This window comes from Python bivittatus, unplaced genomic scaffold (genome assembly GCF_059951505.1).
Source record: "Python bivittatus isolate LINGU-HERP-01145 unplaced genomic scaffold, Pbiv_v1 ctg000370_np1212, whole genome shotgun sequence".
In the NCBI taxonomy this organism is placed as follows: domain Eukaryota; kingdom Metazoa; phylum Chordata; class Lepidosauria; order Squamata; family Pythonidae; genus Python; species Python bivittatus.
In genome coordinates this window covers 3,272,083-3,293,413 of record NW_028277062.1, presented here as the reverse complement: position 1 = coordinate 3,293,413, position 21,331 = coordinate 3,272,083, and the positions used below count along the sequence as shown (strand labels likewise).

Sequence of the window (21,331 nt, the reverse complement as noted above, 5' to 3'; positions counted from 1 at the left end):
CCCCGAGGCTCTGTCTCGAGTCACTTTGCTCACCAAACACATTCCCAAGCAGACCAGCATCGCACGGCCTTCGATCAAAGCAACTTTGCCAATCGCCTTCTGTTGATTGGATAGTCCATGGTGGCCAAACATCGGGAGGAGTCGGGTGGCCCCTTTTCTGACTGACACATTTTATTAAAACACAGAAGCTTCTGCCTTTTAATAAAATTTATTAGTCTGAAAAGGGGGCCCCGGACTCCTCCTGACTTTGTGGGTCGGTTTGCATTTTGCAGCTCACAGGCTGAAGGAGGTTCGGGGCGGGGCTGTGAAAAAAATCTGAAGGGTGGTACATACCCAGATTGTCTTTTTAAATTTATTTGGAAAAAGAGAGAGAGAAAGAGAGAGAAAGCAGTCCTTTTTTCCTTTCTGACTCCAGACATTTTCAAGTATTACCCTTGTCTTTTGAGTCCTCCCCATCTCAAAAAGGCCCCTGGTCCTTCCTCCCTCCCCTCTGCACCCCACTTCTCCCAGGAAGCTACACGGGAGGGGAGAGAAAGGGGGCTCTGAGCACAGAGCTGCCTCTTGGGCCTTCTTCCCTTCGGAGACAAATGGGGAGAAGAGGACCTCCGTTCCTTGAAGGACGTCGCAACCCCAACCAGGAGGCTCCATTCCACACCGTGGTCCTGCTGGCCTCCAGAGGGAAAGAGGAGGCCAGAATCCTCAGCTCCTTCCCTTCCCCTCGCCTTCTCCAGGCGCACCAGTGCCTTTGGGTCCTCTCGCTGGCCCCGAGAGAGGGCGCGGGCGACGAGGGTCTCAGATAAGACCGGGCTTGGCCGGAGAGGGGCAGCCCTGCCAGTGTGAGGGTTCACGCTCTCCCGGCAGGTCAGTCATGGGTGGCCTCGCTCAGTGGCATGTGGCGGATGGTATGGAAGATCCAGTCCATCTTGGTTGTCCACCCGCCATGGTGGGCCTCGTTCATCTGTTTGGTGAAGTATTCCAGGGCCTCCTGCTCCGTTTTGTCCAGCGCCAGCGTCTTGCGCAGGTAGGCCACGTCGTCAAAGGACTGCAGCTCGGGCAGCCCCGAGCCCAGCATCATGGAAAAGAGGTTGATGAGGAGGTTGGCGTGCTGGCGGATCGTCAGGTAGGCCTTGTAGCACATCTCCTGGAACCTGCGGGGAGGAGGAGCCGGGCTGGCTGAGGCAGGAGGGGGAGGCGCACTCTTTCCTCGAGGAAGAGAAGATGCCATGGGGGGCCCTGCCCCACCTCTGCTCCCCCGTGGGAAGGGATGCCCAACAGTGGAGCCAAGGGCAGTCCAGGAGCTGCCATCTCCACACTCTGGAAGGCCCTCCAGATGTTCAGGAAAACAGGTTCATTCTTGTACCCAAAATATACAAACCTGGCTTGAAAACTAGCCAGGGTTCCTGCCCCCCCCCGCAAAATTCCTCTGGTTGGTCTTCTTTCCTAACCATGATGTCTGATGAAGATTCCCTTGAAAGGTGAAACCTTACATAGTAAAACCAGCTGCCACATTTTCCCTCATGGAATCTGAAGGAGGGGGGCTGGCTCACATCACCCCCCTCCCCCAAGATACCAATGCACCACGAAGATAAATGGCTTTAAGCCAGGATTTCTTTTGAAAGATGCTGGTGAGGCTAAGAGGAGGAAACCAACCGATCATGTTCTCTGCAAGGGAAGGAAGCACTCCATGGGGGAAAGCGGGAAGGCCTGGGGGGTGGAGGGGCCCCTTTTCTGGGGAGATCTGCCCTTCTCAGAGAGGATCTTCGAATGGAGCTGGGGGTGGATGAAGGACGCCCTGCCCTTCTTCCACGTGGGATGGGCGGGCAACCTGCTTGAAGAAGAGCCCGTTCCCACCTCTCAAATTCTTTGGTCTTGGTGCACTCCTGCACGCCTTTGCTGATGACGATGAGGAAGTCCTGGGTCAGGACGAAGGGGACCCGCTCCCGCTTGTAGCCGAACTTCTTCTTCTTGTGATCCAGGAAATGCCCAAAGTCAATATGAAAGAGCTGGGAGAGAGAAGGGAGGGTGGGCACGGGGAGCACCAGGCTGCCAATTGGTTTGGCCGAAGGGTCCCCGGCATCGGAGCCACCGGGGGCCGCGGGAGGGGAACCACTAACCTGTCCATCATCCTTGACCATGATGTTGCTGTTATGACGGTCTCCAATGCCCAGGATAAACGTGGCCACACAGTAACCCGCACAGGAGCGCGTGAAGAGGTCGATGGCTGCATCGTATCTGAGCAGGCAGGGAAAACATCAGGCCCGCAAACTGCTTCCTCCCCGCTCCGTCTGAATCCTGCCCCCCACCCTCCCTGCCCCGAACACCCCCAGGCCCGGCAGAGCCCATGCACCCCCTCCCCGCTGGGGGGCCGCTGCTGACCCCTCGCCCTTGTTCTTGTCCTTCAGCCAGTGGTGCAGGGCGTTGCTGTTGAACTGGAGCGCCCCCTTCAGGCCCCCCTTGCATTGGATCTGCATGATGGTGTAGGAGCTCTTGACCACCTCGATGAGCCCCACGCAGTCACCAATGGACAGGCAGCCGTAGGGCAGCATCCTGCAAGGAAGGAGGGGGGTCATGGCGGAAGGACTGGAGCTGTCCTGTCTCAGACCCCCCGTGCTGGGGCAGCAGTTGGGGGCTTACAGCGGGAGGAGGGGCAAGGCAGGCTGCTGCTCTCAGAGAGGAGGGCACCTCCCAGACAGGGCAGGGGGCTTTGCAAGGCAGGACCAGCTCTCCGTTTCTCCTGCAGCCAGCCATTTGTGGGTGCGCTTCACTCCCCTGCCCCGCCAGTCCCCAAGGACGCGGGAAGCAGGCCTGTCCTGACCAGCTGCTTGGCCAGGGCCACCCAGTCTTCTGGACAGGACCCAGCCCTTCCTGAGGAAGCACCACCGTGTTCCCCAGGCGAAAACTCACGGGGTCCACACGATACGGCACAAGCACCGCAGACCGTGGGAGAAGGGGAGCACTAGAAGGGGGTCCTGAACACCCAAAGAGCCAAAACGGGTGTGGGGGCAGACCAGGGTAACAGCTGGCCAACCCTCGTCACCTATCCAAGGCTGTCCCTCCAGGCTGCCCCGCCCGAGAGATCCTCAATACCGAAGGTCCAGTCCTTGATTCTGCCACATGCTCTCCATGATTCTAATGATCTGCAGGGTCAGCATGTCCTGTCGGAGGTCTAGAAGTGACCAGAAGGGAACCGAGAAATAAATAAGGTGCCAGTGGCAGAGGTGAAGGGCAAGCCCTCTTTATGCAGCCTGGGGGTGGGGGACGAGGTCAGGCTGTGGGCGGGGAACCAGGGAGGAGAGACCCCAAGACAGGCCAGGGGGACTCTCAGCCTCTCCCTTCCAGTTCCATATGCGGGTCGCCTCCCTGGCAAACTCCTGCACCACCCGGTATCGTTCGAAGGGCGCAACGGAACTCGAGGAAAGCTAGATCTGTGTCAAAGCCCATCTGTCTCCCTTGGACCATGGCTGACTTCCCAGGCCCACCAAAACTGAGACCCCAGTTATGCCCCCAGCCTGCTTGAGACACCGGCCCAGCCGCTCCCGGACGCTGCCTGCCCCCTTCTTCTCCCCGGCTCAGTCCTGCTGCTCACCGTCTCCATTTTTAAATATGATCTCGTGGTTCGTGAAGAGCAGCTCAGACATGATGTCCGGATTCTCCCAGTTGAGCCACAAGGGGCGCTTGGCCGAGGACATGATCCGGCACTCGTCCAGCCTGGAGGAGAGGAGGGCGCGGCATGAGGCTGGGCCCCCCAGAGGCAGCTCAAGTGCCCCTCTTCCTGGCTGCTCCCCGTGGCCACTCTTCCCCTCCAAGGGAGGCCTGTGGTCTCACCGGAGGTTGCCCAGCTGGTGGACGGGGTTGAGGGGGCAGATGAAGCCTTGCAGGGCCTCCATGTAGTCCGGCCGCCTCATCTGTTCCACCAGGAATTTCATCTGCATCTTGGGAGAAGCGCGGGGCAGAGGAACAGAAAAAGGAGCCTCTGAGTCTCCGTAGACCAGGGCTCTTAGCCCACCGGGAACCCAGAGCTGCCGGGGGTCCCTTGAAACGGTTCCCCAGCTTGCTCCTCTCTTGAGACAACCCCCGCCCGACTGGTCCCCCAGCCATTACCTTCTGGGTCTCATCCTTCTTCTCCTGCTTGAGGATGTCGGTCAGATTGATGAGCTTCTCCATGGCTTCCACCTGCCGGTTCAGGTGCTTCAGGTACATCCCACAGCCGCGGCAGAAGGCTTCCAGCATCAGCCCAAAGCGTTGGGAGATCGGCTTACTGTGCATTTCCGACCTGTGGTGGGGAGAACCAAGTGCATTGCGAGCCAGGCCCCCTTTGTGGTCCCGCCAACCTGAGAGACACACGTGATCGGAGTCCATTGTCCATAACGGCCCTCTGGACTAAGGCTGGGGGGGTCAGCGGCTCAGGGGAAAGCCCACCGACCGGGCTGCGGGGCGGAGACCTCAGGGCCATCCTTCGCTGAACAAATGCTTCCCCTCTCCCACTTTAGCTGGCCAACCCTCTCTCTCTCATAGCTTCATCTCCAGCGCCCTGTTTGGGTGTCCCTGTAAGACAAGGCACGTTTCTCGCGGGGGGGGCAGGGGTACTCATGGTGATCTTTGGGATTCCCCACGCTGGCTGCTGCTTCTATTTTTTTTTATAAATGTTTATTAAAGGCTTTACAAAGAATATAAAAACTAATACATACTAATAAGGAAGGAAGGAAGGAAGGAAGGAAGGAAGGAAGGAAGGAAGGAAGGAAGGAAGGAAGGAAGGAAGGAAGGAAGGAAGGAAGGAAGGAAGGAAGGAAGGAAGGAAGGAAGGAAGGAAAAAGAAATAGAAAGAAGCTTCCAATTTCCTTTGCAGCAAATATAAGGACAATTACCAAATTATCTATGATTACAAGAAAAGGCTCACTTTTATCTGTTATTGTTTTTTCTGATCGTCAAAACCACAAATCGTAAGTGCATTTTTCTCTGTTTCGTGCAAAAAGCCTATAAGGGGTTTCCAATCAGCCATAAACGTAGATATTGTTTTTCTCTGATCAAAGAAGTTAATTTAGCCGCAAGTTCCATCCTCTTCATCAATCATTCCTCTGTTGTAGGTAATGTTGAACCTTCTAGAGCAGGGTTCCTCAACCTTGGCAACTTTAAGACGGGTGGACTTCAACTCCCAGAATTCCCCAGCCACCCAACCCTAACCCTTGCTGGCTGGGGAATTCTAGGAGTTGAAGTCCACCCGTCTTAAAGTGGCCAAGTCTGAAAAATCCTGCTCTGGGGGGAGGCCTCCCTCTGGGAAAGGGGGAATGCCTTTCCTCCCTCTGCCTGTTGCCCTGGAAGACGCAAATGGAAGCCAAGAGCAGGAGGAGGCGAGGGTGACCTTCAGATCCCCCCTTTTGGTGACCTTCAGATCCCCCTCCCCAATCTGCCCTCTAAGTGAGTAGGGTAAATTTTGTTCTTTCTGCAGAATAAATAAGCAATATAACCCACTTAAATTTCTGACAGGGTCTCACATTCCCCCCAAAGCAACCAAAGGCAGGGGGTGGGAGAGTTTGAAAATGTCACTGCGTCATATCCCCAGTTGCCACAAATGCTGATTTTTTTTAATAGTGACACTCACACCCAGTTGCACAGAGGCTGCAATCTGTCTGCAAAGGCCCTCCAGTCCGTGGCTGGCGTGGGGGTGGGACTCCCCCTCCTCTTCCCCGGCCGCCTCTCTCCCAGAAGACCTCCGAGCCCACTCTTTGCGAATGGGGTTGGGAGCTCACCTCTTTCTACAAGGGAGCCGAAATACCGGCACCAAAAGGCACCAGATCGCCCCTCTGCCTCCATGTCTTCTCCTCCTCTGCTCTCCCCCTTCCACACACCCCCTGTGGAACTGGGAACTGGGGACACCCCTCCGGTCTTCATAAAGCAGGGGGCACGTGCTGCAATTACTGGAATGAATGAATTGAACTGGGCCACAATTTTTTGCGGAGAGAACACTGGCTGCCATTTGGCTCGTTTTAAAAGAGGCAAAAAGCACTTAATGGGGGAAACCCAGCTTAAAATCGTAAAAAATAAATGAGCGAAACCAGGGCTGCCTAGAACTCTCCCTGTCGATCCTCTGCCAACTGCCCCCCCAATGCTCCCAGCTCCCCCCACCTGTCTCCTCCACACTCACTTGAGATGCCAGAAGTAAAAGTGACCGATCCGCTGGTTGGTCAGCGCTTTCATGGTGAGGAAGCGAGCCAGAGGGTTGTCCAGGTACTGCTCGTATTTGAGAACCTTGGAAAAAGCACCGGGCCAGTCAGAGATCTGCATTTCGGGGGGCAGTGGTGGCAGATATGCTATGTGGGAGGGAGGCCTGCTGGCGGGGGGACTAGGGAAAGGAAGAAGAGCACAGCCCCTTCCCCCCCTGTTCCTGGCATCACAGGAAGCAACCTGATAAGGCTGTTTTTCCACCTTCCCCTTTCTGTCCCCAAACACCTCATTCCCCCTGCAAGACGAGAGGAGTCACAGCAACTGGCGCCGTTGCCACAAAAGTCACCCCCTTCTTTCTTAAGGCCACTGGACAACTCCCGGTCCCCTGAGCCCTGGGCCCTGGGACTGGCCCGCTCGCACTGCTCAGGCCGAGAGGTCCTGCCTGCCCGCTACCTGCACAAGCTGGATGAGGTACTGGGAGAGCTTGTCGTCCGTCAGCCCCTTCACCAGGCACTTGAGTGCAAACTCTCGGATGACTGGATCCGGGAAGTTGCAGTCCAGCAGTTCCATGGAGAGTTCGGGCTTGATGAGGGGCCATTCCCGGAGGAGGCAGTACATCTGGGGGGATAGGGAAGAATGGTGGGTGTCCCCGGGGGTCTCCTGAGCCTGTGGGAAGGAGGTCTGCAGTGCCACCGGCCATGAGGGTGCCCAGAGAAGCTGCTCAGAGGGGCATCCGCTCTGCCTGCCGAGGGCTGCTCCATCGGCGGGTCCCACCGGGGCCGGGAGAGGCCCTGCAAACTTTTCCACAGCGCCTGGCCGGACAGCGAAGGCCCCTGCCCCCCGCTCACCTGGGCCACCTCGTCCCGCGAATTCCACTTGACGGACAGCAGCAACTTTGGCAGGGTCTCTGGGATGTTGACGCAGTAATGGCTGGAAGGAGAGGAGGGGCAGCTGAAGCCAGGTTCTCTCAAGGGGGCAGCCACGGCCGCTGTCCAAAGCCACTAGAGCCCGTGCCCCTCGGCCGCCCGGCCCACTCACCGGTGGCGCCACAGGAAGTCCTTCTCCTGCTCCGTGATCTCCGAAAGAGGGTCCCGGTTGCAGATGTTCCGCAGCTGCTCCAGTTCGCTTTCGTCCAGGGAGCTGTCTCGGGCCAGGCGGTTGCTCTGGAAGAGGGCGGTGGGAGAAGAGCCGTCACCCTGCACCTCCCCCCCTTATGGACCACAGCAAAACAGAACCAGCTAGAACCCGCAGGTCCGAACTCTGGCCTCCGTCCCACCCGGCCATTCTGTCCACCAGGAAAGGTTTCGCTACAGAAACAAGGAGACTTCCTTCCTCCTGTTTTTCACAGGGGACGCTTGTGGCTTGATTTCACCTAACAAGCAACTTAGACGGCTCTGCCTCTGCCAGGCCTGGAAAACTGGAGCCCCCCCGTGCAAATCTCCTTGAAACCTGAGCTCCTTTACACCCATGCCAGCACAGCATGATGCCAATGTTCCCCACACTGACTCTGCCAAACCCCACAGGGCAAAAGACTTAACTGGCATTTCTACAGAATCATGGAATGCGATGGCTGAAGGGGACCTTGGACCTCCCTGCCCAGACCGCCCCAGCCAAGAGGCTGCCCAACTGGGCCTCCCTTGTTACGGCCCTGCTGCCCAGGGCCCACGTACCAGGCCCACCATGCAGTAGTTGAGTCCCAGCTCCCGAGACATGGCCCAGTTGGCGTGTTCCTCTATTTCGGTGGCATCAGCAAATTTTACCGCGTGGCTGTGCCAGGTGAATTCCAGCTCGAGGCACGGGGTCTCCTGTAGCAGCAAAGCAAGAGGTTGAAGGCTGTCAGCCTTCCCAGGTAGACCAGACAGGAACCACGACCCGATGAGCTAATTCTACCTTATTGTAAGGCTACATTGACAGGATCTTGCAAGTCTGAGAGGACAAATCTCCCACCGTCTCTTTTACAGCCTGAGAAGTCAGGGAGGTTCTTTTCTGAGTTTCTTTCTCTTTCCATTATGCAGCTGCGGGCTACGCCCTCCCTTATCTGACCGTTCTCCAGGCAGTATCTCCTCCTCCGTCTCCCAAGGCCACATACTATTACAAAGGCCCCCCTGAAAAGCCCAGCACCCCTCTCTCTGGGCGCGGAGGGTCCCACCCTCACAACTCGCCAGCCAGCCTCCCAAGGAAGTCAACCCCCCTGTGGGTGGCCTCACCTTGTTGGGATTGGAGCCTCCCACGCCGATGGGATTCAGCAAGTCCTCCAGGCCGTGGGGGACTGGCCACAGGTTCAGGGCCATTTTCCCAGCCACCAAGGTGTCCTTGTAGTCAAAGAGGTTGATGTTGCCCCAGGCAAGGGGGCAATGCTCCTGCCGGGAGACGAACAGCGTCAGACAACACTTCCAACAGTTCCTCAGCCTGGCTCTGTGCACCCTTGAACCCTCAGCAGTGATGCCTTTCTTCAAGGGCGGGCCACGGTACGGGAGGACGTGGAATAGCAAATCCACAGCGAGGAGGGGGTGTTGCCACACACACTCAGGCAGGGGTTTTCACTCTGACCTTTTGGAAGTGTGAAAAACAAGCAAGTACATGCGTGGGGCTTAACTGAAGTACCAATTCTGGGGCTCCCCACAAGCACTAACCTCCTTGGCCCCCTTCCGGCCTTTGACGGAGCAGATGGACACACAGAGGCGAGCCGCACGCGGCACGTCGGTCAGGTAGATGTCGTACGAAAGCCACTCGTTCCACCTGGGAGCAAAGAGGTGGCACTGCGGACAGACGTCCCCCTCCTTCTTGGGTTTCAGGTTATTTTCTTTCCCCTCCTCAAGGAGATGCTACCCTAACACTGGGCACGCAGAGGAGCTTCCAGTCCTTGCGGAAAACTCTTGGGCAGCCTTGAATTATGGGTCTGCATCAACAAGAGACCGGCAGCTAGGCTGGGGACAGCGACCTCTCCCTTCTACCCCACTTACCGAGGGTTGGAGCATGGCACGCGCTGAGTGTTGACATTATCACAAAGGGGTTCCCCGCCATGGAAAATCCCTGTCCGGACATAGATCTAGAAGGAGAAAGGAAGAATAGAATTAAAGGCTTCTCTTGCTTGAAATCTACTAATCTCTTCCTCTCCCAGAAAAGGTTGAGGATTATGAGCGGTGGCACCCAATATTTGTGAAGGTACCACGCTATGGAAGGCTGATAATGTGTGTGCGCAGGTACATCCTTTTATACTTCGTGAGCGGCTGATGGCCATGAGAGGGGCTTCGCTCTGTTCCTGTGATGGAATGGAATTACGAAGGCCAGACTCGGGGAGAAAAAACGTTTTCTTTCGTCTCCTGAGGCGCGAGGGAGAGATAAGAGGATGAGGCTGGCACCTCCCTGAGGAATTCACTCTGTTTTGACTGGCTGACTTTGGGAACTGAGGTTTCAGTCTGGGAAGACTGATGTCAGGCCTAGCCCAAGGAACTCCAGGAGACCATGTAAATTCAGTCCAGCAATGTTTATTAGCTACAACCTCTAGCAAGAACCTTCCTGGACTGAAACCCCAGCTCCCAAGTAATGCCAGCCACAACACTGTGAATTCCTCAGGGAGGTGCCCGACTCATCCTCTTATCTCTCCCTCTCGCCTCAGGAGATGAAAGAAACGCTTTTCTCCTTGAGTCTGGCCTTCGTAATTCCATTCCATCACAGGAACAGAGGGCGCCCCCATTCCAGTACAGCATCTGCAATGCTTGGGTCCTGGGCTAGCGGCTCAGTCTCTTTCCCTGATGTTTCCAGAGACCCACATGTGGTGGGTTGGGATCATGTGGGGGGAAATGCAGAGGTGGCCCCCTCAACCAATAAGGAGCTGCTGTTGGGAGAACAGACCTGGCCTTATTTCAGGTCCCTGTTATTTGAACAGACGGAAGCTGTCCAGGCTGCTGAGCCAGGAGTGAGACCGTAGCCCTGATTTCTGATCAGGGACCCCCAATATAATTCCAGGAGGCAGTGTGGATCTAGACCCACCCACTCCCACCTTATCAATGTCCCGGATGTTCACGTTCACATAGGTGGCGCACAGGATCTTGATGCGCAGGAGGCTGTTGATGGACCAAAGGGACTTGGTTGGGACGTCCCCGTTCACGTGCGAGGAGGTGGCTGATCGGCGCGCGTAGGAGGGCAGCACAAAGACGTTGGCCGGCAGCTGGCTGTAGAGGCTCTCCTTGCTCATCAGCATCAGGTGGGGCAGGCGGCCGATGGCAATGCAATTCCTCATGTACTGGGAGGAAGGGGAGACGCGGGGTGTCACGAGAAGGGGAGATGAGGTGGCGTAAAGATCTGCGCGGCAGCTCCCCCTCGGCCTCAGCAGGAATTTGGGGCTGACTCGTTTACAACCGTAACGCCCCTGATTACTTCTAACCATGCCAGAACCTGAGTGCTCCATTTCTCTTAAAGCCCCTCATCCTGTTTCTTGGTTCAAGTCAAGGCTTCCTCGAGAGAAAAAGCCACGAAGAAGACAAGGCCAACCCACCGGTCCTCGTCTCCCACAGACACCCAGCAGAAGGGCCTCTTCCTGGCACCTCCCGCTCTTCCCGTCCAAAGAGGGCAGAGCCCACACCGGCTCGGGAGGAGGAAGACCACTCGGGCCTTCGGCCATCCTCCCCCCAGCGCCTTTGGCTTTCTCAGTCAATCTCATCCCGCTGGTGGGAAGGAATGTGGGGAGGAAAATCACTGCTGTGAGGGGGTTTATCCTGGCTGTGGACGTTGCACCATCAGAAGTTTCCAAGACCTTCTCAGAGGCAGCCCTGCACTTCGGGGGCCGCTGCATCGAAGGACGGACCACCGGGCTGCCCTGGGTCATGGGAGGGGGCTAATTTGGATTCCTGCTCTGAGCAGGGAGTGGACTCAAGGCTTCACTGGCCCCTTCTATCTCTAGAACTCTGGGGGTGTCCCTCCTCCTCCAGTTCCTCCTCCTCCTCCTCCTCCTCCTCCTCCTCCTCCTCCTCCTCCTCCTCCTCTCATTATCATTACTATTTAGAGCAGTGCTTTTCAACCTTGGGAACTTTAAGATGGGGAGACTCCAACTCCCAGAATTCCCCAGCCAGCATGCATCCCCCCATCTTAAAGTTCCCAAGGTTGAAAAGCACAGATTTAGAGGCTTATGCTTAGAAAATACGAAAAAAAGGTCACGTGCGTCCAGACAAGCCACGCTCCTTCAGCACAACCGCAGGGGCTCCCCAGCACTCTACCCCCAAGTTGTCAAAGGCCTTCAGGACACCACCAGGATGAGAGCTGGACCTCCTCTGGGGGGGCAGGGGGTGTTCCAGAGGGCAGGCGCCATGATCGAGGAGGCCCGCTCCCTGGCTCCCGAGAGACAGGAGCGCGGCTGGGTTGAGGGGGCCCGGGCCACCCCAGGGCCCCGTGGGTGCCCCAGGTGCCGAGGGGGGGCCTCACCTTGTACTGGCTGAGGGGGTACTTCTCAAGCAAATAATCGTCGCTGCCGCACACCTTGAGGAGGTACTTCCCCTGGTACTCCTGCACGCAGAGGCGCAGCTGTTCCGGCGAGAGGTGCATGCTGCGTGTCTTCTTCCGGATGGCCTCGGCGATCACCTGCTCGGGCAGTGCGTCGTGCGGCGTCTTGAGGGTGTATTTCTGTTTGTCGTTGTTTGGAGAGACAATAACCCAAATGGTCACTATGATCCGACCTTCAGGAGACGGAGGGGGGGAAAAGCAGGACAAGCAACGGTCACTTGGATGCGCCGGGAGGGCCCGCGGAGGCCAGGCGGGGCGGGAGAAGACAAAATCATGGGCAGGGGAACCGGGCCTCGCTTGAGGCGGTGGCGGTGCCACAGCCCAGCTCCAGGGGCCCGGGGAGAGCGTGGCCGAGAAGGGTCTTCTCGCTTCCCAGGAATCGTCCTGTTCTCGGAGGAGCTCCCGTGGCCCCAATCTTTGCAAAAGATGGGGAATCTCCTTTGACCCGACCCTTTTGTTTTACTTCTTCATTTAGGCTGTGGAGATCTGACCGATTCTAAGCACTGCACAGTCAGCGCTATAGATAATAAAATAATTCTAAACCCGGCCTACAACAATAAACATAGAGGAACTTCAACCCACAATGAGTCATCTCATTCAGGCAGCCAAATTGCTGCAAAGGCCTGGAATCGTCTTTATAAACCAAGGGGGAGCCCCTCGGAGAATGTCCTCCTGTCAGATGTCAGGGAACCCTCAGCAGGCAGCCGAGAAGCCGATTCTTCCTGGAAGAGGCAGCACTGAACATACCCACTTGCCAAGCCATATGGGCTTTATCGGGGCAACCAGCACCTTGAACTGCACCTGCAAACAGACCGGTAACTGATGCAGCCCCCACAACAGGGGCAGTAACAGGCCTGACCCATTATCGGTTTGGTAACTGCATTCTGCCCCAGCTGGAATTTCCAAGTTGTCTTCCAGGGCAGCCCCATGTAAAGTAACATACAGTAATCCATACAAGGGTCAACGAGGGCAAGAGGGTCTGTACTCAGTGCCTCCTGTTCCAGGAACGGCTGCCCTTGGCGTATCAGCTGAAGCAGGGCAAAAGTCCTTCGTGGCTACAGCCCCCCCCCCGGTTCTTTGGGCAGAAGCTGGGAGTCCAGGAAGACCCCCAGACTGAGAGCTGGGTCACTGGGGAGCCACATCCTCATCCAGAGCCCACGTCCTGGAATCAGTTGCTTCTGGATCAAGTGCCACCCTGCCCTGCCGGGTTTGACTCGGAATCTGTTTCCCCCATCCGAATCCTGGGCCAGGACTTCTGGGCGGAGGGAGCTCCCAAGCTGAGCATCATCCCCCTCGTGCCACACCTGGTGCTTTCAGCACAATGGGCTGGAAGGTGAGCCCTTCCGCACCCCACGGGGAATCACCTGCTCAGAAAGGGGCAGAACCTCCCCAGAAGAGGACTCCGCACCCAACCCTGGCAGGGGACCGATGGCACGGAAGGCCGCTGAGGCATCTAGCAAGACAGGAGGCTTATGCCCGCCTCGTGACAGCCCCTTGACTTTACCACAGCTTTGCAGGTGCCACTCCTTGGGTGCCGCAGCATCCTGGAGCAGCTGAGTCTGGATTTGCACATTTCCTGACTCTTCTACCGCCTTCTGAGTCACAACCGTGACCCAGTTCTCACTAACCCCAAGCACTGATCTCATCCCGCCTCAGGGACACGTCAAGAGGGCTTGAAACAGCCCTACCCCGCCAGTATGACACGTGTTTTGGTCAGGCTAATGAGAAAATAACTCAGTGGGGGTTTCATCGTCTTCCTCCTACAAACGCCCCATTTCCTCCACTCAGTGCCAGAGGGAGAAAAGGGTGTCTCAGCAAGCCTCACTCCCTCGCCACCTGACGCTTTTGCCCAGCGGCCAGCCTGCAGGTCAGGACCCTCCTCTGCCCCACTCGCGGTCTCCCCCCGCTCACCTTTGTCTAACTTGCTGTACAGGTGCTTGGGCAATTCAGAGCTGGACTCCACATTGGGGGGGTAGACATACAGGGCCTGGCTTTGGGGGCCCGATGACCCTCTTGTCTCCACAGCTTCGCGGCACACAGAGAGGATGTTACGCCGAAACTCCTGCACCTCGGGGTCCTTCACCAGCTCGAATTCGCAGATGGGCATCCCTATAGCAAACCCTTGGGAACAAAGATTTCAACTTCACCTTGGTTGCAATTGAATTGTTTTTATTCTTATCTGCTGTCATTTGCACTTTTTTAATTGCTGTAACTGTCCTGAGGGTTGTACGGACCCAGAGGCGGGACTGAACAAATGAAGGAGAGCAAGAGAGGGAGCCGTGGACACCTGGAACAAGGTACGATGATGTCAAGGGCATCATGACATCATTGTGCCAATGATGGAGTCTGAGTCAGTGGCATGATTATGCCATGGCACATGAGACTATTTGTCCCCTGCTCCTCCATGGACGCCCCGAGAAAAACATTGGGGAAGACAGACTGTAGGTTTTCAGGGCAATATTCCTTGAGGAAATGGCTTCTGGGAATGCCATGTGAGACCGTCGGTGCTGACATTTCACCGGTCATCCCTCGGGTCAAGCAGCATGGCCAGTGAAATGCTGACCCGTGTTAACAATCCCCTGCAGCTGATCTGGGCATCATTTCGTCACAGACAAGGGACTGACAGGGAATGACGGGCCAACGGACTGCGTGACGTCGCCTTCCTTCTCCTCCCCTGGACCACCAAGTCTGCCCTGCTTGGCTTGGACTCACCGATCTCCCGGTTGAGGATCTTCTCTTCTCGGTTGCCCACCGGCTCGATGACCTTCAGGATGGGCTGGAAGAGGCGCAGATCGCAAAGGCGGCGAGATTCGTCAAAGAATTCCTCCCGCTCGGCTTCTTGTGTGACGCCCACAAAGATGTAGGAGGATTCCTCCTTGGGGGGGAATCAAGGGGAAAAACAATTGGGGGGGCTAAAGGGGCCCACAGGACCAGACCCCCCTTCCTATAAAATGGCCTGGGGAGGGGCTTATATAATGTCAGTAGCAGCCCAGGTCACCCCTGCCCCCAGCTCACCACCTAAAAGCAAACCACAATGGTGTGAAATAACACACATGTGCCACCCTTAGATACTTGCCTCCCAACCTGGGACACAAGTGTGTAAGTCATGGCAACTGCATGATGACAGCCACTCGTTTTTGTCCCTTGCTCCCTCCCTGTTGGACACTCCTGTGGGACACAAGAGATGAAGGGGAGAAACCACCCATCAAGGAAACCACTGACTTGGGTCTGGATTCAGCCCCAACCTGGCTAGGCACAGGAGGTCACCTCAGAGGAAAACAGGGATCCCCCAGAACCGTTCCACAGTGTGGATAAGTTGGGGAGGGGGTCTCTGGCCTGGAGGTCTCCACTCCAGGCTGCTTGGGCCCCGCCCAGCCTTCAAAACTCAGGCTGCAGGGCCAGTGAGGCCGAAGGTCCAGAGGCAGCTACACCTGAGGAAGGGGGAACCCCAGCTCCCCCGCATTCTCCTGGAAAGGGGGTGAAGCCAAACCCCCCTGAACTTGGCCCACAAGACATAGTTTTCAAAGCTCATGGAGGTCATGAGGTTTGGAGGCCAGGCGAAGTCTGAAGCCTGCGCCTTCTTCCCAAACCGCAGGGGTCTGACTCTGGCGCCCTTTGCTCAGCTCCTCAACTCCCCTCTTCTCCAATCAGTGAAACCTCCCTCCCCCTTTTGTTTCTCGGCTGCTTGTCACCTGGCCAGGTGCTCCGCCCGCCTTCTGCTCACCTGCAGCAGGTGGAAGAGGGGATACTTCCTGGCCTCCTTGAAGAGATTCTGCTTGATGCCACGGAGCGTGGCTTCCCGCAAACACTCGAGGGTGACAACCATCCCATTGGGGAGACAGCAATCCACCATGATCCGGGGGGGCATGAGATGGAGCCCCCATAGCTCCCCAGAGGAAGGCCGGGGTGGCATGGCCACGAGGGGGCGGGAGGGCCTCGGCACGTTGACGGAGCTGCGTCTGGGGGTTAAAGCATCATGGCTCACCTGGGGGGGAGAAGGAGAGGGATGAGGATCCGCAGAAGCCAGTCCGTGACTTGGCTAGTGTTCTGCACTAAGCCATGGCTTAGTTCGGTAGTTTGTTGAGTAGGCGGATTGGCTGGTGTGGCCTCACCTGCGAGCCCAGATCTAACCTTCTCCATTCTGACTTAGTGTAGGGGTGAACCCAACAGAGGTGGGAGTGCCCAGGTGGCATCCAGCAAGAGGACAGAGGAGGGCACAGCAGAAAGGTGGGCCGAGCAGACGCGCCAGAAAGCAGCCCTTCTCCCAAGGGGCCGGCCAGACCCGGCTGTCGGCCAGCCTGATCTCAAGAGCCAACCACAGTGGCTATCTTTGTGCTTTAAACCCTACAAGCCAGCATTAGTTGCAACCTGAGTTACAACTAATAACAATAAAAAAGATAAAAAGGATTTAGAAATGTGTATTTTTAAAAAAAAAAAAAATCTGTTGATTTAAAAAAATTTTTAAATATTACCATAAGCCTCACAGAGTCATTCGGGAGTCAGGTGGCACCACATTGAATTAATTAATTTAATTGCGGGGAAGGGGTAGTTCTATAATTCTAGAGCTTGAGATCACCTGACAAAATTCTTCACACAATTATGGAAGGTAATTGCTTTGAATTGAGGTCTTCGGAGGCCCCCCAGCCTATACGACTTTAAGAGAAACCAATTATTTCTGTTGATTTTTTCAGGGAAACTAACGGGAAGAGAGGAAAGGTCTCTAGCCAGACCAAAGGCACCCTCCAGATACAGAGGCAGTCTACCACTGAACACTGGGAACTACGTTTTCCCTCTCCGTTCCAGATAGAGGGGAAGGACCAGATGGAGACGGACTCTTAGCCAAATGAGCATCTTTTGGTGCCTGACTCCCATGTTGGCTCTGGATGGGGGCGCATGCCAGGAGTTGGGACAGGTCCTCTGGGCATCCTCCTTGGTCCGCGAACAGAGGCCGTGGCCAGGGGGCTTTGCCCACGTCAGAAGGGTCTGTTTGAGACCGGGGAGCTGTAGTGGAGCGACTCACCCACCCAGCACAGTCACCTCAAGGTGACGCTATAGCGCCACCTCTTTGGGGGCTGCCAGCCAGAACTACCACTGGCACAGGATGGCACTGCCCACTTGCTGACGGGTGAGAACGGCTTTAGCAGAAGCGCTGCCATTTGCCACCAGTTTTCCCGCTCTGAGAGCAGCTGAGAAAGCCTCCATGGGCTTCAGAGGGGCTCCATTTTGTCTTCAGGGCCATCTCCCCCTCGGCCCAGCCCTGGGGGCTTCCCTGCCGGAGATGCTCCGGGCCCCACCCTGCCAGGCCTTCTCTGGGGCGCCCTGCCCTGTTGCTGGGGAGGGGAGCGGCCCCCAGAGGTCCGACTGGCCCCGCCGGCTGAATTTTAGGAAGGCATCAAAAAGATTTCCATTCTGCTGAGCCCTGGAGAATTAGGAGGCGCTGGGCTGCCTGTGTTGACTTAGGAAGACTGGCCTGTTTTCTGTTGAATGTTATTGTTTCTCATCAGTACGTTTTGAATTTAGGGGACCGACTGTTTCTGTTCTACATCCTGCATGCTGTAAACCACCTGGCGATGTGCAATAGGGCCGTGTTCAAACGGCACAGCTGTAATGAAGAAACACGTTAACACGCACGGTGCAGGATTGGGGGGGCCTCTTGCCTCATCCCTCCGCTCATGGGCTTCTGGGAGGCAGCACGAGTCCGGAGAGGAAGCGGGGGGGGGGGTGGTCAAAAAAGACTGCACGTCACAGAGGAGCAGAGGCTTAGAGCCTGTGACCAAGGCACCATCTTGACTTTTTTGACCCCTGCGGATGCCCCCATCTGGAGGGACGGAGATCCCACGCGCGCTCTGTGTCCCCGGAACAGCCGAGCCGAGCCAATCTGTGCAGTTCAGAAACAGACGTTTCGCCGCAGCCGGATTTAAAGGGGCCTGGCAAGATTTGGGCCAGGAGGCTTGGAAAACCCGTCCCACGCGGCGCTTTCCGGGGCGAGCAAACGGGCCAGGCGGGACCGGGGGAAGCGGCCTTTTCCTGGGGGCAAAGCAGCCCCCGGGCCCCTCTCCGTCCCGGCCCCAAACGGAGAAGGGGCGGCCGCACGCGGGGGGAGCGAGGACGGGCGCGCAGACGGGCGCGTCTCCCCTCGAGTCGCGGCGAGGCGGCCGCGCCGCCCCTCGCCCGACTCTCCGTGGGAAGCGCAGGCATGCAGCGGGGCGGGGGGCGCGCATACCCCGGGCAAGCCGCCGGGCGCGAGGAACGCGGCCGGCTCCGGCGGCGCCGGCACGCGAGCAGCCCTTCCATGGCCAACCATCGCGCCGGGTCCCGCCACGCTCCCTCCGCGGCCGAGGCATCGCGGCCCGGCGACCACCACCAAGCCCCCGCACGCGTGATCAGCAGCCCGCTACTTACTCCGGGGCCGGCGGCCGGGGCGGCTGCGTCACAGAGCGCTACCCCGCCGGACCCCGCGCCCTCCGCCCGGCATCGCTCCCGCAGCCCGGCCCTGCGCCCGAAGCGCGCCTCGCCGCCCGGAGGGGGAGCGCGGCCAGGCCGCGGGGGCCGGGAGCGGCGAGCCCGGAGACCGGCTGGGAGACCGGGGGCCGGCCTGCTAACGCCGGCGCGGCGCGCAGCACGCCCAGCGGTCCCGGACGGGTCCGGAGCCGCCCAGGGAGGCGCGCGCGGGGGCGATGCCCGGTGACAGCCCGGCCGAGGCCCCCGCCCGTCCCGGCCGCGGCGGCGGCTTCCCTGCGCACAAAGGCGGCCGCGCTCCGCGGCTCCCCCGGCTCTCACCTCCTCCGCCGCCTCCGCCTCCTCCTCTCCTCCTCCAGCCGCGGCCCGGGTCCCCTCCTCCCCGCCGGGGCGGCGCTGCGGCACCGGGTCCCATCCCGCCCCCTTCCCAGCAGAGCAGCGCCTGCAGGCGCCGTATCCGGCCCGGCAGCGCCCGCACGGGGTCCCCTGGAGCCGGGGGGCTTCCGCGCAGCCGGGAGGGAGGCAGCCCCCGCCCCGGCCCGAGGGTCTCCCAAGGCCGGCGGGGCGGCGGCGCCCGCCGGAGAAGGGCCCCTCCTCGCAGCGCCGTCTCTCCCTCCCCGCCCCCGCAGAGGAGAGCAGGCCGGGGGGGCGGGGGCGGGGGCGGCATCCACCCCGCCCGGTCCGTGGGCCCACCGGCGCCGCGCAAAGGGGGCTGCTGGAGACGCCCCCAGCAGCGGGCGCCGGAGCACCGCGGCCCTCCTCCGGGCCGGCAGAGCGCCAGGCTTCCCCGACCGGGGTCGGAGGACCCCGCCAAGGCCGGGCTCAAGCCGGGGAGGGCGCCAGGGCCTCGGGGACCCCAGGGCTGGGGCATCCCCTGAGCTGGGGTCCAGCAACCAGCCACGCAGACGCCGGCTTGGGGCTTAGCCTGGCTTACCCCTTTAGGGAGGGCCGGGACCACCTGGGATGGTGTGTGGGGACCCCCGGGGGCCCAGGAGCGGGGTGGCTTGCCCAAGGTGCTGGGGAGGGGGGAACGGAGCTGGCCAGCTGAGCCGTCACGTCACGTCACGACACGTTTGACGGGCCCAGAAGTGCCTCGTTCACCTGGCATTGCCACGTTCAGGGAACCGACTTATTCCAGGAGGACCGCCTGGAAAGCAAGGTGGCCGCCCTCAGGCTCCCCTGCCCCACGGACAGGAGGTGCCTGCTCTGGGACCCCCTTGAGGGCTTTGGGGGGTGTTTTGGATGTGGGAGGGAAGCGGGGGGGAACTGGCAGCACTGGGGGATTAGACAGGATGGTTCACACAGCGTGGTTGAGGAAGCTGAGCGGGGTTTGGGAGCCTGTCATGGGAACCCCCCCAGGCCTTGGCGCCCGCCGGACGCGTTGGACTCCAGCCCACAAAACGTAAGGGAGCCCTGCCTCGAGGCCAGGGCCCCGCAGGGCCAGCGCCTGCAGCCAGGCGGCCCACGAGGGGAGGCGGGACGACACCCCTTTCCACTCCCGCTTCCCAACAGCTGGAATTAAAGGAGACTGAGCGAAATGCCCGAAAGGCTAGTAGCCGCGGTGGCTCACTCCTCCGCACATCTGTCCATCAAATTCCATAATTTAATTTTGCTTTAGGTAGGACGTCCCTTCGAGTTGAACACCTCTCTCCTGTGTCTCCTTATCTGCCTCTAACCTAAAAAAGACCAAACATTGGACTTCTCCCTCGCAGGGACTGCTCTAGCCCCCGACTCTCTTTAGCAGAGGTGGTTTTTTAAGCTTCTCCAGTTCTGCCCCGTGAGGGGCGACCAGTCCCATCATCCCTGTCCATGGTGACAGGGAGGGCCCCTAGCTGGTGAAGGCAAGAAGGGCATCTGAATTGCACCAAGAAGGGGCCATCGCCGCCTCTGAGAGAGTATTCCAGCTTCCTACTCAGACGGGGCGGCTGCCTGGCCTTTCATTCGCTCAACACTTGTGTGTTGCCCCGAACAATTTAACGTGTTTTGATAAATAGAAGTACACAGGAAAAGTTATTTGGGCAGGCCGTTTGCTCCACTTCTCACAGGGCCAACCAAAAGCTCCCAGAAACCCCACAAGCGATTCCTCTTCTCTGTAATCTTGCTTTAAAATCATTGGAGCCGCTGGTCATTGCCACCTTTTAATAAAAGAACAGGCTTGGTGGTGGTCATGTTTTTTTAAGGGTTTTCCATTCAGAACATTGCTTTAATTCTGCTTATTAGCTGCTGCAAGAGCTTTGTTTGAAGTCTAAAGGCTGGATAGTGGTGAGGAAATCATGGGTCAGCCTGAACATTTTAAGACATTTGTAAAGGATTCTTTTCCAAGCTCGCTGCCATGTGAAAATAGCTGTCCAGATGGACTGACCCCGTTCAAGCCAGTTGGCCGCAAATATGAGCGTTTCTCAACATCCAGGCTAAGACATCCATTTGGAATTTATAGGCCGTGGAAATCAAACGCTGACTCACCCCTCAAAAATGCTGCATGAACTCCATCCAATCAGAGTTATCTTTTAAAGATTTGTTTTCAAGCTGGGCGGCCATTATACTTGTAAAATGAATTAGGTGTGTGTATGATTTGTTAACTTACGCTCAGTAATTCATCCAAAACATTTACTACAGAGAAAATGAGGTGGGTGGGAAAGGCAGGAGCAACAAAATACCCTGGCCGACCTCCGAGGACAGTCTTGCAACCTGAGCGAAAGGGCTGGGTCTGCTCAGGGCCGACTGCAGGCTAGGTCCTCGGGGAACTAGAAGCCAGGAAGCGGATTTCTCTATTCCTGCCTGTGTCTCCAACGACCTTGGGCAAAGCACCGCTTCCTCCGGGGCTGTGCCGTTTTGTTTCCCCCACTCTCTCTGCACCCCCCCCCCCCCCAGGCAGGAGGCAGCTGAGACAAAGAGGCTGCCTGGGCTGGCATTCTGGTCAGACCCGGAGCCCAGCGCCAGCCAGGAGGAGAGCAGCCCATCAGCAAAGCTGCGTCAGGGGAAAGAGGCTCCCTGCCCATTCCCAAATGAAAAAACTCATCTTCTGCAACTTGCCCAACACCCCAGTTTGGGGGGAGGGGGAGTGATGGAAGTTATAATCCAAATGATTTGAAGAGTGCAAAGTTGAGAAAGGGTCTATTAAAAACATTTACATGCATTCCACTTCTGGTATGCAATCTGCTTTAAAGTGTTTATACGTGTAGTCCAAGTCTGTGAGCAGAAAAATCCCATT

General features: G+C 57.9%; 1 protein-coding gene across 4 annotated transcripts; it reads right to left on the bottom strand.

Moving 5' to 3' along the window:
* Nucleotides 1–336: 336 nt before the first annotated feature.
* Nucleotides 337–18,707, bottom strand: LOC103063682 (phosphatidylinositol 4,5-bisphosphate 3-kinase catalytic subunit alpha isoform-like). Of its 4 annotated transcripts, none has more exons than XM_088142041.1 (22): nucleotides 18,442–18,707; nucleotides 15,386–15,646; nucleotides 14,374–14,536; nucleotides 13,573–13,782; nucleotides 11,584–11,834; nucleotides 10,166–10,408; nucleotides 9,126–9,211; nucleotides 8,796–8,901; nucleotides 8,370–8,522; nucleotides 7,833–7,967; nucleotides 7,201–7,325; nucleotides 7,011–7,092; nucleotides 6,616–6,780; nucleotides 6,143–6,246; nucleotides 4,102–4,273; nucleotides 3,826–3,932; nucleotides 3,587–3,708; nucleotides 3,088–3,166; nucleotides 2,377–2,547; nucleotides 2,115–2,232; nucleotides 1,852–2,003; nucleotides 337–1,148 (listed from the first exon to the last, which is right to left on the bottom strand). In XM_088142041.1, exons 2-22 carry the CDS (start codon nucleotides 15,572–15,574, stop codon nucleotides 863–865), a joined length of 3,219 nt encoding a protein of 1,072 aa, XP_087998167.1. In that variant the 5' UTR covers nucleotides 15,575–15,646; nucleotides 18,442–18,707; the 3' UTR covers nucleotides 337–862. The 4 variants fall into 4 exon arrangements, with proteins under 4 accessions (XP_087998167.1, XP_087998163.1, XP_087998165.1 ...); XM_088142037.1 differs by lacking the exon at nucleotides 18,442–18,707 and adding an exon at nucleotides 17,319–18,435; XM_088142039.1 differs by lacking the exon at nucleotides 18,442–18,707 and adding an exon at nucleotides 17,319–18,435 and having other exon boundaries at nucleotides 3,826–3,926.
* Between the last annotated feature and the right edge of the window lie 2,624 nt (nucleotides 18,708–21,331).

What these genes read in the sequence shown, in the direction of transcription:
- LOC103063682 (XM_088142037.1), bottom strand. Translation starts at nt 18,005, where the DNA reads ATGCCTCGGCCGCGGAGGGAGCGTGGCGGGACCCGGCGCGATGGTTGG. An exon ending in CCCATGAGCGGAGGGATGAG is followed by an intron (nt 15,647 to 17,318) that starts GCAAGAGGCCCC and finishes TCTCCCCCCCAG; the next exon opens with GTGAGCCATGATGCTTTAAC. An exon ending in GTACAGCAAGTTAGACAAAG is followed by an intron (nt 11,835 to 13,572) that starts GTGAGCGGGGGG and finishes CGTCTCCTGAAG; the next exon opens with GTCGGATCATAGTGACCATT.